At 40.5% G+C, this 15,690-nt stretch overlaps 1 protein-coding gene across 4 annotated transcripts; it reads right to left on the reverse strand.

Moving 5' to 3' along the window:
* Positions 1-468: 468 nt before the first annotated feature.
* Nepro (nucleolus and neural progenitor protein) lies at positions 469-14,746 on the reverse strand. 4 transcript variants are annotated; one of them, XM_042677010.1, is made up of 9 exons: positions 14,608-14,746; positions 12,804-12,958; positions 8,521-8,600; positions 7,830-7,958; positions 7,084-7,161; positions 5,239-5,603; positions 4,856-4,917; positions 2,794-3,053; positions 469-1,122 (listed from the first exon to the last, which is right to left on the reverse strand). In XM_042677010.1, the coding sequence occupies exons 1-9, from the start codon at positions 14,711-14,713 to the stop codon at positions 657-659; spliced, it is 1,701 nt and encodes a 566-aa protein (XP_042532944.1). In that variant the 5' UTR covers positions 14,714-14,746; the 3' UTR covers positions 469-656. The 4 variants fall into 4 exon arrangements, with proteins under 4 accessions (XP_042532944.1, XP_042532947.1, XP_042532945.1 ...); XM_042677013.1 differs by having other exon boundaries at positions 14,672-14,689; XM_042677011.1 differs by lacking the exon at positions 14,608-14,746 and adding an exon at positions 14,240-14,457.
* Between the last annotated feature and the right edge of the window lie 944 nt (positions 14,747-15,690).

A 15,690-nucleotide genomic window follows, 5' to 3' on the forward strand; every position in this document is an offset into this window, starting at 1 on the left:
CATCAACCTTTAGCACCGAATTTAAATATATGATTATTAGTCTTCTATCCCTGGGTACATTTTGTCATCTGTTATTATTTCAATTTTGTTGCCTATTTAAGTTATCCTGTTGTATTTCACATTATCATAAAATAAAAAAAACTCTTTTGGAAAACCCTAAAAACATCTTTATATACCATATGAAGTAAGTAAGGTAAAGAAATGAAGAGAAATAATGGTTGTGATCTGATTCCTTTTGGTGGTCCATTCCAACACATAAAGACAGCAGAAGTGACATTGGCAGACCAATCTACAGTGGAGCAAAGAAGACCAAAATGATAGTTTAGGGTGCTTCCTTGCCACTCCACCTTGCTCCCTTAAAACATGGAGGATTTTGCAAGTCTTATTCTCTAGGAAATCAAAAACAATTCAAGTTTTCAAGGACCTATCAGCCTCAATCAAGAAATTCATGTTTCTCACAGGTAAGGCTTTGATGGACTTTTCATCAAGTTTAACACCTGGCACTCACAGTTTATTAAGTGGCACAAAGCTACTGCAAATGTTTATTGAGCTGACGTGCCCTCCTATTTGATGCGCACAGACCTCAGTAGTTCCTATTAAAACAGCAGAACACTGAATGAACCTGCCCACTAATTCTTAATGTTCTATATGAACATTTAAACTCCCATTAAAGCAAAAATGTCATCAATGTCATCTGTTTCTTTAACAGTTCCTGACATACTGTGTTGGCTTATTTGAGTGTTTGTCCATGAATCAGTTTTGTTTTTGTTGTTTCCCATGAGATTTCTATGAACTTGTTTCTCCTTAGTCTGCATGATGGGATCTGGAAATCTGCTACTCAAGAGCTGCTTACTGCTGGAACAGAGATCAGTTCTCTGAACTGCAAGGTGTGAGCATCTCCACTTAGCATTGCTGTCCTTAGCAGTCTGTGGAGTCCCTTGAGAAAACTGCTGAATTTCCTTTAATAGAGTTGGCTGCAACTTTCTCTGTGGTTTCCTTTGTCTCAGTGAACATTTAGTCTGTGATCTTCTTTGTCTAAGATGCTTTGAAATGTTGACACCTGTGCCACGAAGAAGGCAGTTGCAGATGGATGTTTTTATGCACTCCAGTTTCTTTGGCAAACTAAAAGACAGAACAAATATCTGAGTTCATTATGATGAAAAGGGGAAGAAGAAGAAAAAAAGCACCTTCTCAAGCATAGTTAATGTGTGTGCCTTCTACCGACTTCCAACACAGAAAAGTACATAATTTATTTACAGGTCCTATGTCTATACAATCAGAATCAACAAAATCAGAATCATGTAAAAAAGTTTCAACCCAAATTTGTGTTTTCAGACTTCCCTCTGGTTTAGACTGCAGGCAAATGTGTCTCCATTTTTCCCGCAAAGGAGAGTACCTTCTCTACTGACCTACCCTTTGGTAGCTGACTGGTGAGGCAACTGTAGACTTTAGTATTTTGTAACACCTACAATGTGTCACAATGTAACAGGAATGGCAATGGAGACAATGTATCACAATGTAAACCGAATGGCAATGGAGAAAGCACAAATGAAAAGTTTTGCAGTGTATAATAATTCAGGTCTGGTAAGCAACTTCATGATGTGGCAGGAAATGAACGAGAGAAAGTAATAAAAATGAAGAGGAGAGAGTTATAAAAGAATGAAAAGATGGCTTCTGGCTCAGATGAACTAATGGCCTTGAGCTACCAAAGTAGGATTCATACTAAGTCATCTTCAGGCCTACAAAGTTCTGATCATTCTAGGTGTGTTGTACTATCATACATTCATCACTATGATGGTCAAACTACCCACCCTACCTTCCTCCCTTTAACTTTTAAAATACAAAAATTGAAAGAAGTTCGTTATACTGAAGTAATTACATGTTTCATTAAATGTCAAGTACTATACTTGACAGTATAAGCACACTAAATATAAACATACAAAAAATATAATAGTGCAAGAACAAAACAGGCTAACAGGAGCACTGTATTTTGGGAGGTACAAACAAATGGCTAACTAGTAAACATGGAGTTTATTATCCTTCTCAACTTTTAATCATTATCATCTCTGCCTCATCTACTCTGACTTCAAAGCCAATCTTGAACAGAATGCTTCTCTCCAATGGCCCCAAGCACTTAGGAGATAATGTCCTCCATGGCTCTTGGAGAATATTTTTTGAAGGACACATGGACACAAACAGACTGTCTCTGTGAAGAGGAAAAGGATCGTTACACCATCTGTCTCTGGAATTGTCCTCGGCATCTGTTCCCTTTTTGTAACAGTACTACCTACAACACTGAACACTTAGTTCTAAGGGTAAGACTCACAGGAAAAGAAGTAAATATGTGAGTGTAGCTCCTGTAAGACCTCAAACTTGGCCCTGGTCCCAAGAGCCTAGGGTGGGCCTTGCAGGCCGCAGGCAGCAATGCCTGCTCTGCCCTCACACCCTCACCAGCTGCACGACACTATCTATAGAAAAGCTGAACCTCCCGCTCGAGTGGGAGCCCTGAGGACTGCCTGTTCCTCACTATTGTTCCCTATGTTTTGCATACCACACATTCTCAGTGCTCGCTGCATAAATGAATAGGAATAAGAAGAGAATAAATGAGGCCAATTAGCTGTTTACTTTTTTCTCCCAATGATACAGCTTTGACCACTTAACAAAAGAAACAAGTGAAATTATAGTCTAAGTAAATCTCACCTGATTTAACATCTGGAGGATTGCCAGACATCACATTATAAGGAAACAAATCTATACTTTGTGCTAAACACGGAATTTTTGTAAAGTACTTACCTACAACCTTGAGCTTCCACGTGTTTCAGCCGGTTACTTTTAAGAAGTTTGTTACCCAAATACATAGCCTGAACTTTTTGCTTTTTGCTTCGGCACCATGCAATTGCCATTTGGATTTCTTTAGAAAGTTGGGTGAAAGTTCTGGCCTCCCGAAACCTTTGCACAAAACGTCTGACTTGAGGAGTTGCTGTCACCTTCGGAGAAGGATGTTTGGTTGTCTTCAATTGGGATTGAGAATATTTAAACTCAGAGCTAGCCTCCTGAAAAGGTAAGGAAAACATACAGCTTATGTACGTTACTGACTGGTAAGCACAGGACAAGACAGAAAGCTGACTCAAATCAAAATCTTAAGTCTTTTTAAAAGAAGGGAACTTTTTTGCTCATTCAGGTTTCCTTTTGTCTTAAAAAAAACAGTGTTTTATCCATTGCTCGTAACATCCCTCTCCCTCTCCCCCTCCCACCCCTCCACCTGTCCTAAGACAGGCTCCATTTGCCTTTTAACTAAATGTACACAGAAAATATAAATAGATATTCTAACACATGTATTGAACATGTACATGAGAATGAAACTCCACAATTAAAAACTGATCAGAGCCTAATGGCAGAATAAATAAATCATTGATGGACCCTTTAGCTCTTTATTACTGGGTTATCACATTTGTTTTTTACCTGTTTTTATCCCCCAGAAAACACCCTTGGACCATGTTACTGCAAACATTTGAAGCCAGGGTGCCCCACATGGTACCCAGTAGAGCAGTTTTTAATGAACATAGGGTTAACATGTTAAAAATGCTGATTTATCTGAGCAAAATTTCCAATTCCACTTGAACTGCTCACTTTCTAACAAAGGATCTCTTTTTTTTTCTCTTCAATCCCTTCTTTTGTATTTTACTTTTATTAGTTCTCTATGAAAATGCACTGCCTATCAAATTTACTTCTATCCTCCATTCAAGGGTTACCTTCTTTTCAAATTCTCACACCAACAAGAACTTTAAGAAGTTGAAAATGTAAAAGCACAAGCCTATTAATATTTTGTTTGGTGATCACTAAAAGAAGTCTATGCTAAAAGGAAACTGAGTACATTAGTGCCAACTGAAAATATAGCAGTGTTTACTCTTGATAAGATGCTGACAGACCAGTATCAGGACTGGCTTGCTAACCAGCAAGTTGACAAGCTGTAGAAGCTTCAAGGACTACAGAGCATCACAGTTTTCCTTGAAGCACAGAATCATAAAAAAGCTATATCCTTGAGACTGGTGTGATGGGATATAATCCCAGCTCTGCCCCTTATTAGACAAGTTTGGCCCACCTATGTATGCTTCAGTTTCTACAAGGAAATGTGAAGAGTAACATGAACATCTACCTCATAGAGAGCTTTTCTGTGGATTAATGACATAATACACATAAAGCTTTAGACTAATTCCAAGCTCAGAAAATGTTACTCCTCTCTTGGAACTTTAGAGTTATTAGAAAGAATCAAGAATTCTTAAGAAAAATGAAAAAAAAAAATAACCCACAAAAGACAAAAGTAGTTACTGAGTGAAAACAGGTGGCACTGCATGCTTACCTTTAAGTCCAGAACAAACTGAATTTACAAGTACTAATTAATAAGAGGAATAGAAGCCCCATGTCAAATAAGGAGGATTACAAAAATGATGATAGTTACTAGTAACATTTAACACTAGTTAAATGCTTAAAATACTCTAAGACTGCTGAATACTCTATATGCATTAAGATATGCTTACAGGCCACACCTAGTACAAACTAAAGCCAGACAAGGTTTAAGCCATTTGTCTGACTGCAAAGTCTATCTGTATTTTTAAAATCCAGAACAACCATCCTTAAACTGGGTCTAATGGTCATTTTAAAATTCTATACAAACTCCTACAAATACACTTAATTAGCTAGATAACATTAACAGAACCCCTGCTCTATTCAAAAGCACACAGAACTAAGAAGGTACCAGGCTTAGAAAAGTAGGACTCAATCCTTGTCCTTGGTAAGTAGCATCCTCTACAAATTAACAGGATTCAAAAACTATATCAAATCCAGCCAGACAAACCTGAATAGCTTTGTTTCTTAGCTGTTTGCAGAAAGCCCTCACATCAAATCCTGATGAATTTTCTGGGGAGATGGAAAACAAAAATCATAAATACGAAACTTACACAAGCTATTTTCAAATCAACAAATTCTTAAGTTCATGACATTCATGCCAACTACTAAAAGAAATAAGGAGAATAAAACAAGCAAATAACTATAAAGGAACGATAGAAATCAGTAATTTTTTAAGTGCTCAAGCTTAAAAACAGATGTAACCACACCTCTCTAAAGATAACCAAAGTAGATTGACATTAAGATACTAGATTGCTTCCTGTACCAAACATGATTATATCGTGCTTACAAAATTTTTAATTACAATATGTGCTATACATCAAAGCAAATTACCTTTAATAACTTTCTTACTCTTCTTTACTGGCTGTCCAAGGTCCACATTATCCTGAATATTGTCTTTCATTTGTTTAGATGTTTTGCAAATTTTAAGTGAAGTGTCTTCACCAGACTTTGGTAATTTTTCTTTTGTTAAAAATAGTTTATCTAGCAACTTATTTACTCCTTTACTCAAAAAAGCTTTAGGCATTTTTTTCTTAAAGATTTCAAGATAGGGCTGTCCTAGAAATTCAGCAATATTAGAAGGGAAAATGAAATCTTTGAAGTAAGGCATGGGTTGAATCCTAGAGATCTCCTGTAGCAATCCAAATAATAGCTCATATAAAGACATCAATCTTCTTAAAACAGCTTTGTACAGAACCCTACAAAGAAACAAAAGCTTATGAATTAGCTGGTAATTACAATTTGATTACATAATAAACTATAAAATTCAAAACTTGAAATAGTTATCAAAGCTTTGCCAAGGCTGGCCCCCAAAAACCCCAAAATACAAAAAAAAAAAACAAAAAAAAGTCCTTGCAAACAGCCATTTCAGCCTAAGTATAAAATGTTACTCAAAAAAAGCTAACTCTGTGGGAGATGTATCAAAGAATACACATAAAAAATTTGTATGAGTGATTATCTAGAATTTTGGGGCACATTTCAATTTCTACACATTTTTTCTGTTTTTGTACTTTTTTTAACATTATTTTTGCAATAAATAAAAAACCTTTTCATTACAGAAAAGAAGAGCAATGGCTTAATATTTTAAAATAATATGATGAGTAAGCCAGTATGATGGTACAAGTCTACAATACTAACACTGAGGAAACTGAGGCAGAAGGATCATAAATTGGGCTTGGGCTACCAAGCAAGTCTATGTTTCAAAAATTTTTTAATGTAATTAGATAGTATCATTTTATTAACTGTCAATGTTGGTTCAAATGTTACTACCTCTTATTCAGAGTAAAATAGCCAGGTGCCAGTGAGTGTGGCTCATACCTTTAATCCTAGCTACTCAGGAGGCTAAGACAAGAATTGAGGTTTAGAGCCAGTCCAAGCAGACAAACAGTAAAAAGCTGGAAGTGGAAGCATGGCTCAAGTGATAAAGCACTAGTTGTAAGCAAAGAAGCAAAGTGAGTATATGAGGCCCTGAATTCAAGCCCCAGAACCAGCATAAAAAATAAACAACAACCAAAAAAAAGAATCACAACAAAAATAAGATTAGATACATATTCCAGCTATTCAGGTTAACACATTAAAGCACAGTTTTCAATCTCTGAAGGCAGAAATTTTCAGGTTTTTTACATCCAAATTTAAGAAAATAATCTAATTCCAAGTGGAATTATCTATCAAATAATTATTACTACACATACACACACAAAATGATGTTTCTTTAGTTTACTGGTTTTATTACTGGTCTTTACATTGACTATGCCTCAAAACCCACCAGTTGTTTCTGGTGGACGAAAAGTCGACAGCACAGAAAAAGATCAAATTGTATTTATCATTTTCCATTACAAAGTAGATAGCAATCCAGGAAATCACCATTTTCAACAACCTGCTACAATATAATTACTGTCAATTCTTTATCATTCCAGTTCCTAGATGCTACAATGCATTTGCTAGGTTATTCAGTTTTCAGTCAATGGCTTCTGATGAGAAGCCTACTTCTCTCACCATCAGCACGTAGGCTCCTAACCTACCACTAGTAAACACGTCAAATGAAGAAAGGGAACCCCCCGCCCCCACCACACCATCAGTCTGGGGAAATATGAAATGAAACTATATGAAAGTAAAGAAGAAAACCAGCTTGAAGTAGAGATGAAAAAGAAATGATTGATGTCTAAAATATGTACATACCATAATCTGCTTACCAGCCCAACCATCACAAGGTTTAAAATAATGAATTCTTCCAATCCTAGGTGTTTCACTGTCAAGCTGAAGAACCAATTTAAGGTGGGAAAACAAAACTACAGAGATCTAAGGTTTATAAGTTACAATTATGAAAGATATACATTGGAGTAAAAAGATTCCTCTTCAAAAATTCTTAAAGCATGCTCCACTCGAATCATATAAAACTTAAAAAGAATGGGAGCCTGTGGCTCATGCTGTAATCCTAGCTACTTAGGAGGCTGGGATCTGAGGATCATGGTTCAAAGCCAGCCTGGGCAGGAAAGCCCAAGAGACTCTTATATCCAATAAATCACCAGAAAAACAGAAGTGGCACTGTAGCTCAAGTGGTAGAGTGCTAGCCTTGAGCTAAAGAGCTGAGGGACAGTGCTCAGGCCCACAGTTCAAGCCCCATGACTGACCAAAAAAAAAACTTAAAAAGTAACACACTCTGCTAAACTTCTGTTGTTAAATTTAACTTTTTAAGATTCAGAATTTGTAGCTGTCAAAGATCTTAGGATAGATAACAGAGGCTAGTGACAAAGCCTCTGGCAATGGCTATATCCAACAATTATTGAGAGAAGGAGAGCAGAAGCAACTTTTAAGAATCCTCACAGGTTGTAATGTCTGTTAAGACCCCCAGCTTTCAAAACATTCTGTTAGATATCCAAATAATTCCCACTTCCAAGAAGGAACTTCAGTAAACTGGAGGATACAGAAATGCCTTACAGCAGCAATCCAACAAGCGGAGTAACAACTTGCAGGCACCCAAGACCTTCATCAACACCAACTCCACCACTGGTTGGCTGGGAATGGCACATGCTGTGGTAGTTACGGGCTTTTCTCTTAACAAAAATAGGAAAATACATTACTTTCATTTTTAAACAATGAAAACCTGCTTTAAGTCAAATGAAAACCTGCTTTAAGCACAATATGAGGTAGTTATGCCAGTAACAACCCACCAGTTTTAATATAATCCACTGTGACCCACATTTCAGTGATATATCAGTCTTTCTCACATACTTTTAGAGGTACCAAAACAGATACCCCTTATTAAAACAAAATTAACTGTTTGGCACTGGCACGCCTGTAATCCTAGCTACTCAAGACTGAGATCCAATGACTGCAGTTCAAAGCTAGCTGTAGCAGAAAGTCCTTGAGACTCTCACCTCCAACTAACCAGCAAAAACCTACAAATACAGCTGTGGCTCAAGTGGTAGAGCACAGGCCTTGAGTGAAAAGCTAGGGGATAGCAACAAGTTCAAGCCCCAGTACTGGCACAAAAAAAGTATATAAATAATACAAAATCTGTTCAATCCAAACACCAAAAAGAGAAAAACAAAAGGTAGGGAGAACACTACAGGACATCAGGCTCTTTGCCCTTATCAAAAGCAAAAGAATACCTACTTGGAAGAACACAACCCATACAGGTCTTCAATTGAGTCCACCAAATTCATGTTTTTCAAACGTTTTAAACATTGTTCAACCTGAAAAAAGAAGATCAGCTCAAATTAGTATATGGGTATTGTAGAGAGGGTCAGTAATATAATCAGGAAAGCAAAGGAACCAAACTTTCAAACTGGAAACATGCAAAATACCAGATTACTCTTTTCATTTTAAGGATAAAGGAACCAATCAAAGAACAAGAAACAACAGACTTCTCAAATCAGGAAATGATTATGAAATTACTAACTAGGCACAGTGGCTCATATCCCAGCTACTCAGGAGGCTGAGACCGGGAGGATCTCAGTTCAAAGCCAGTCCTGGGAAAGTCTGTGAGATCCTTTTCTTAATCAATAGTTGGATGTAATGGTGTACAATTGTCATCGCAGGCTGGCAAGGACACAGAGTTGGAAGGGTTGCAGATCCAGGCCAACCTAGGCAAAAAAGTTTCCAACAGTCTATCTCAATGGAAGAAGCAGGACATTGTGGTACAAAATAAGGGGTTCATGCCCAGACACAGGCTCAGGCAAAAAGTAAGATCCTATCTCAAAACAGCCAATGCAAAATGGGGCTGGAGTATGGCTGGCTTGCAATAACATGCCTGCCTAGGCACGTGGCCCCGAGTTCAAACCCCATTACCACAAAAAAGGGGGAAGGAAAAAAAAGGAAATTACCATGTGCCAAAAAATTGTGTTTAATGGTAATAAAGGGAACCAAACAACTATAAAATATTGTAATCACACTGAAGCCAAAAGTAATTTTTGTGTGTGTGCTGGTCCTGGGGCTCCAACTCAGGGCCTGGGCACGGCCTCTGAGCTTTTGTGCTCAAGGCTAGCACTCTACCACTTGAGCCACAGCTTCAGTTCTGGCTCTTTGATGGTTACCTGGAGATGAGAAGCTCACAGACTTTTCTGCCCAGGCTGGCTTAGAACAGTGATCCTCAGATCTCAGCCTATGACTAGCTAGGATTATAGGTGAGAGCCACCACTTCCTGGCTCCAACCATAATTTTAATAGTTAATCTATTAATATAAAACAGTAAACTATTAACTAATAAATTTCAAGTCTATAAATATCACAGAGTAGAGGAAAATGACTTACTCTCTGGACAAATATATACTGAACTCCTACTATATGCAAGGAAGGCTGGGAGATAAAGTGGCATATGAGTCAATTACTAGTAATAAAACTAAGGCAATATACTAATTACCTAAACACTAAAACATTTTATTCAAAATTGCAACCTCTCCTATTTTTCTCCTTTATTACAGCCTGACACAAGATTGACCGATTTCCTTTCTTTCCAAAGTATATTGGAAGGTACTCATGAACGATATATTTTATCCATAGTCTTCACAATTCTTTTACACTATACAAAATGCTGTACCTGTCAGAAATCACACACAATGACAGGCACGGGGTAGAACCACATTTAAAAGGAAATAAAGATCTTAAAAGGAAACCAATTCTGGCAACTATAGCACCTTGCAAGAGTTCCCTATAGGCTACTAAAAATAAAATCTAAGCTATGGATTCTACAATTCTACCTTAACAACAGTTTTTAGAAAAATGGATACAATAAATTTTAAATTCTCTGCAGCCAGTTCCTATCTTTTTCAATTTTTAAGTCTAGACACCATCCCTTAAGAGGTAAAGCACTTAGATACACAGTAAGTAAACTATGGTTTCCTTATGGTACATGGTTCAAAAGAAGGAGGAAAAGAAAACCTGTCTTTAGCAAGGACAAGAGGAGACGTAAGATTGCAAGGAAATCATTATACAGAACTGTCACATGAAAGAGAGAGAACTCAAGAATGTATTTTGTATTCCAGAGTTAGGGCTTAAAGAGGATTTAACGCTAGTGGCCAGCTTTTGAACACGAACACACACACACACACACACACACACACACACACACACACACACACACACACACACACCTTTACAGCTCAGTTTAAGCAAGTTCTCACGCTAGTGGCCAGCTTTGAACACACACACACACACACACACACACACACACACGCTTTGAACACACACACACACACACACACGCTTTGAACACACACACACACACACACACGCTTTGAACACACACACACACACACACACACACACACACACACACACACACCTTTACAGCTCAGTTTAAGCAAGTTCTCTATAAACTGAAATGTTCAGCAGATAGAAGGTGGCAGCAACTGCCGTAGCAGAACTCACATGACTCATCTTCCCTACGGAGGATTGATAGGGAACACAAATATATAAACATACACAAAGATGTACTGAGAACACAATAGACTGTGTCAAATGCTGTAAGAGAAGTACAACAAGGAGGCCAGAAAGCAAAAAATCAAGATGAGAAATCTGAATTCACTAATAATCAGAAAAATGAGACTGCCATAACATACATTCATGTTATATCTTGGAGAGGTCATCACTATCAGAAAGGTTGAAAATGAGATTTGGAAGATGTGAAGGCCTTTCACAGGCAGATACCATAGAGGCCAGGTTGTTTAAAAATCCAGGACCAGATGAGCAAGAAACATACAGTTCAGCTTGGCTGGAATATATAATATCTGAAGATGAGAGAAGCTTGAGCTAAGGAAGGCTAAAGAGGCCACATCATAGTGGGTATTATAAGCCAACCTAAAGAGTTTAATCTTTATTTAAGACACCAATGGAGAAATCAAAGTTGTGCCAGAAGTAGTGGCTTAAGCTCATAATCTCAGCTCCTGGGAGGCAGAGATGGGGAGATCCAAGTTCATAGATGATCCAGGCAAAAACTGACCCAGGAAAAAGAAGTTCATGAGACTCTATTTCACTCAATGGCTAGGTGCAATGGTGCATGTCTGTCATCTCAATCATGGGGGAAACAAAATGATTGAGCATGGTGCTGCATACCTGTCATCCTCCTCAACACAGGTAAGTAAAAGGATCAAAGCCCAGTTTTAGGAACAAAGAGACACTCTACCTTGAAAATAACAGAAAAGGGGCTGGATGCATGACTCAAGTGGTAGAGAACCTGCCTCACAAGCTCAAAGCTTGAGGTGCAATTCTCTTTTTTATTTTTTTGCCAGTCCTGGGCTTGAACTCTAGGTCTGGGCGCTGTCCCTCAGCTCTTCAGCTCAAGGCAAGCACCCTACCACTTGAGCCACAGCGCCACTTCTGGCTTTTTTTGCTTATGTGGTGCTGAGGAATCGAACCCAGGGCCTCATGCATGCAAGGTAAGCACTCTGCCACTGAGCCACCTTCCCAGCCCGAGGTTCAATTCTCATACTGCTCAAAAAAAAAAAAAAGTTTCAGGATGGTGAAACCAGGTTTTGGTGTATATATAATATGCCAGATTGTAAGAAAGACTACAGGACTATCAGGATAATAAGTTACTGTGGGTTGGTAAAATTTAAACCACGAAAATGGCAGCAAGAAAGGCTGAGTGTATGACAACTGAACATAAAATAGCTCTGTATTTGGCAACTTGGGATTACATTAGAAGACGCAAGTAAAAGCTAACCTACAGAAGAAAATGTAAGAGAAGACCATGTTCCCAGATCTTTTTTTGATGGAGAAATCTTCATCTTTATTATGTAAGTAATGAGAGTGAAACACTAACCAGAAAGCTTAAGTCTGTAGGTTATACACAATACTGTCTTTTCACTCCTGTATACCTGCATCAAGCACAAAGCCTGGCCCAAAGTTTGTAAAAATAAAACCTTGCACAGTGGCTGTCACATAATGGATAGTAAACTGGACTTCTATAAAAGAAGAATTAGAGAATTTATAAAGTGATTGATGAACAAGCACATAAGAAATTCAGCATGAGAAACTCTGCTATGATATAGTCCCTAAATTAGGACTCAATTTTGCTTTAGGCTCCAAAAATTACATGAAACTACTTACGGTGCTGATATTTATGTGTGTATATATAAGGGAGGGGGAAGAAGGGTGAGGGAGGAGAGGGGGAAAGAGGGAGGGGGGAGAGATGGAGAGATTGATTACACATAATGAAACTTTTTAATTCCCCACAAGAAATGACTGGGAAGGGATCTAAACATACTTCCACTTGAACAAAATGAACAAAAATTGTTTTCTGAACTGGCTGAGAGTCCTCATGTAACCACAAACTTATAAATCACAAGTACTTTACTAAAATCTCCATAAATAACAAATAATAAATGTGTGTGATCTACATGTTCATCAGGTAACAAAGTGTGGATGTGGATCACATGGTCCTCAGGGCTTCCTCCTCACCTGTTTGAGGGCAAGATGGGGCTTGTGATGGCCCATTCGGTTGTGATTGCTGTAAAGGACTGCGCATAACACATCTTCTTCTTGTTGTAAGGTTTGGCTCCTCAGTGACTGTGTGATGAGATGGCATTCCTTAATCACAGCTGCAATGCAAATGTCTAAAGCAAAGACATTTAATAAGACTTGGTATGTATTTCTACATTCAGTACACTACATGAAGCATCTGTCCTTACTGACCTTAAAGGAATCATGCAACAAATTAATGTAACAAGCCTCAAGTGTGAATTCAAACATAATGAAGCTTTCTAAGTCTGAAGGGCGTTTGAAAATGATGACAAAGGACCCTAACTTTGGGAAATCGTTAAGAGACTATGTGATAAACAGGACTATATTATTCACCTCACATTTTACCATGATTTAAGTAATCTTTCATATGAATACTTTTCAATCATTTGGGGCACCTCAATGTTGAGCACAAGCTACAAACCACTACATACATCTCTGATTCCTTCATTTTGTTCTTCATACGAGAGATAGAATGGATAAATTCACAACTTTCAAAGTCAAAGGACCTGTGTATTTATCCCTTTGTATCCTTGGATTTCACATCTATTAATTCAACCAACATCAGATGAAAAATGTTTTTAAAAAAATATACTAAGTACTCTTTCCTTTATCCTTATTCTCTAAACCAAACAGCATAATAACTATTATGGCACTTACAGGTGCCATAAGCAACCTGGGATGATTTAATATACAAAGGATGTGTGTAGGTTATATGCAAAAGCCATACCTAGTTATATAAGGGACTTGAGCAACAGCAGATTTTTGATATCCAAGGGGTTCCACATGCAGGGACAAAGGTTTTCAGAAAAGAAAAAAACCTCATGGCCCCTAGAAATTACATTCTTTGTTGAACAGCTGACTGAAGGCTGGTGACCAATGTTTCCTAATCTGAAAAGATGCTGAATATAGAATACAGCTTGTACTGTCTATGGCTACAAGAGAGGCACCTAGACTATGGGTGGAAGAATTTCCTATCCCTTCTATTTTTCAGCTACATTGAGGAATGAGGAATGAGCTGATGAATTTTCCGTAATAGGAATACTGTTTAAAAAATTTTTTATTTGAATGGCAAAACACAGTGTAGCATAGATCCTTGCTAATTGACAGTAAATTTTTAGTATTTAAATATTTAAATGTGATCATCAAATTTTCTTTAAGCACTTAATACTAACAACTGCTGTCATTTGAGCATTTTTCCTCCCAAATACTGTTCCAAACGCTTTACTTATGATACCAGCTCTTTAATTCCCCAACAGACCTAAGAGGATGGTCATCTTTATTCCCATGTGGAAGTGACCTGAAGTTACACCCCCCCCCCCCCCCACACACACACAAGCTTCCCAAGGCAGACCCCAAACAGCAACACCATCTACCTCAGTTCACAGATCTATCACTCCAGTGGAGGGTAAGGGAGGCCAATTCCATTTTACAATACGGAACCCAAGTTCCGGACGCCTGCGGTTTACGTCCGGAACGCTGGAGCAGAACTCCCAGGTCCCGGGGACAAGCTCCCGCGCTACACGTCCGGCGGGCTGCATCCGGGTCCTCCGTCGCTCCTGCCAGGCCCCACGGCAGCGCCGTGGACTCCCTGGGAACCAGGACCCTCAGCCCCCACCGGCGCCCCGCCGCTCGGCCCTTCCCAGCTGCCCCCAGGCTCCGGAAGTCCCGCCCCGCTCCCACGTGCGCCGGCCCGAAGGCTTCTCGGGAAAAGTCGACCGTTTGCGTCAAGCCTGTCACTCACTCAGGGCTGCTCCGGGGTCCCGCACTGTCACTGTGCTGCGACACCCCGCCCTAGGGATCCTCACGCGGTTCCAAGGCTCCAGACCCGGCAGCGGCGCAGCAGACATCTTGCGAGGCGGGGAGGGAGAATGGGATGGGCGGAGCGGGGCTCCACTAGGCCTAGCGGCCTGGCGCGGGAAGGGAGGAAAGAAGGACGAGGGAGGGGCGGAGCTGGGCGAGACCAAGTGGAGCTCGAGGGGGGAGATGCGGGGTAAGGGGCGGGGCTGGGCGAGACCAAGTGGAGCTCCAGAGGGGAGATGCGGGATAAGGGGCGGAGCTGGGCGAGACCAAGTGGAGCTCGAGGGGGGAGATGCGGGGTAAGGGGCGGGGTGGGCGAGACCAAGTGGAGCTCCAGAGGGGAGATGAGGGATAAGGGGCGGGGCTGGGCGAGACCAAGTGGAGCTCCAGAGGGGAGATGCGGGGTAAGGGGCGGGGCTGGGCGAGACCAAGTGGAGCTCGAGGGGGGAGATGCGAGATAAAGGACGGGGCGGGGCGAGACCAAGTGGAGCTCGAGGGGGGACATGAGGGATAAGGGGCGGGGCTGGGCGAGACCAAGTGGAGCTCCAGAGGGGAGATGCGGGATAAGGGGCGGAGCTGGGCGAGACCAAGTGGAGCTCGAGGGGGGAGATGCGGGGTAAGGGGCGGGGTGGGCGAGACCAAGTGGAGCTCCAGAGGGGAGATGCGGGGTAAGGGGCGGGGTGGGCGAGACCAAGTGGAGCTCCAGAGGGGAGATGAGGGATAAGGGGCGGGGCTGGGCGAGACCAAGTGGAGCTCCAGAGGGGAGATGCGGGGTAAGGGGCGGGGTGGGCGAGACCAAGTGGAGCTCCAGAGGGGAGATGAGGGATAAGGGGCGGGGCTGGGCGAGACCAAGTGGAGCTCCAGAAGGGAGATGCGGGATAAAGGGCGGGGCGAGACCAAGTGGAGCTCCAGAGGGGAGATGCGGGGTAAGGGGCGGGGCTGGGCGAGACCAAATGGAGCTCCAGAGGGGAGATGCGGGATAAGGGGCGGGGCGAGACCAATTGAAGGCTGACTGCCTGGAGTGGGC

The sequence above is a fragment of the Dipodomys spectabilis genome, unplaced genomic scaffold, assembly GCF_019054845.1.
Source record: "Dipodomys spectabilis isolate Male_0828 unplaced genomic scaffold, ASM1905484v1 ptg000032l, whole genome shotgun sequence".
NCBI lineage: Eukaryota > Metazoa > Chordata > Mammalia > Rodentia > Heteromyidae > Dipodomys > Dipodomys spectabilis.

What these genes read in the sequence shown, in the direction of transcription:
- Nepro (XM_042677010.1), bottom strand. Translation starts at nt 14,713, where the DNA reads ATGTCTGCTGCGCCGCTGCCGGGTCTGGAGCCTTGGAACCGCGTGAGG. An exon ending in TATGGGTTGTGTTCTTCCAA is followed by an intron (nt 7,959 to 8,520) that starts GTAGGTATTCTT and finishes ATTTTTGTTAAG; the next exon opens with AGAAAAGCCCGTAACTACCA. An exon ending in GGGCTGGTAAGCAGATTATG is followed by an intron (nt 5,604 to 7,083) that starts GTATGTACATAT and finishes GTTTCTTTGTAG; the next exon opens with GGTTCTGTACAAAGCTGTTT.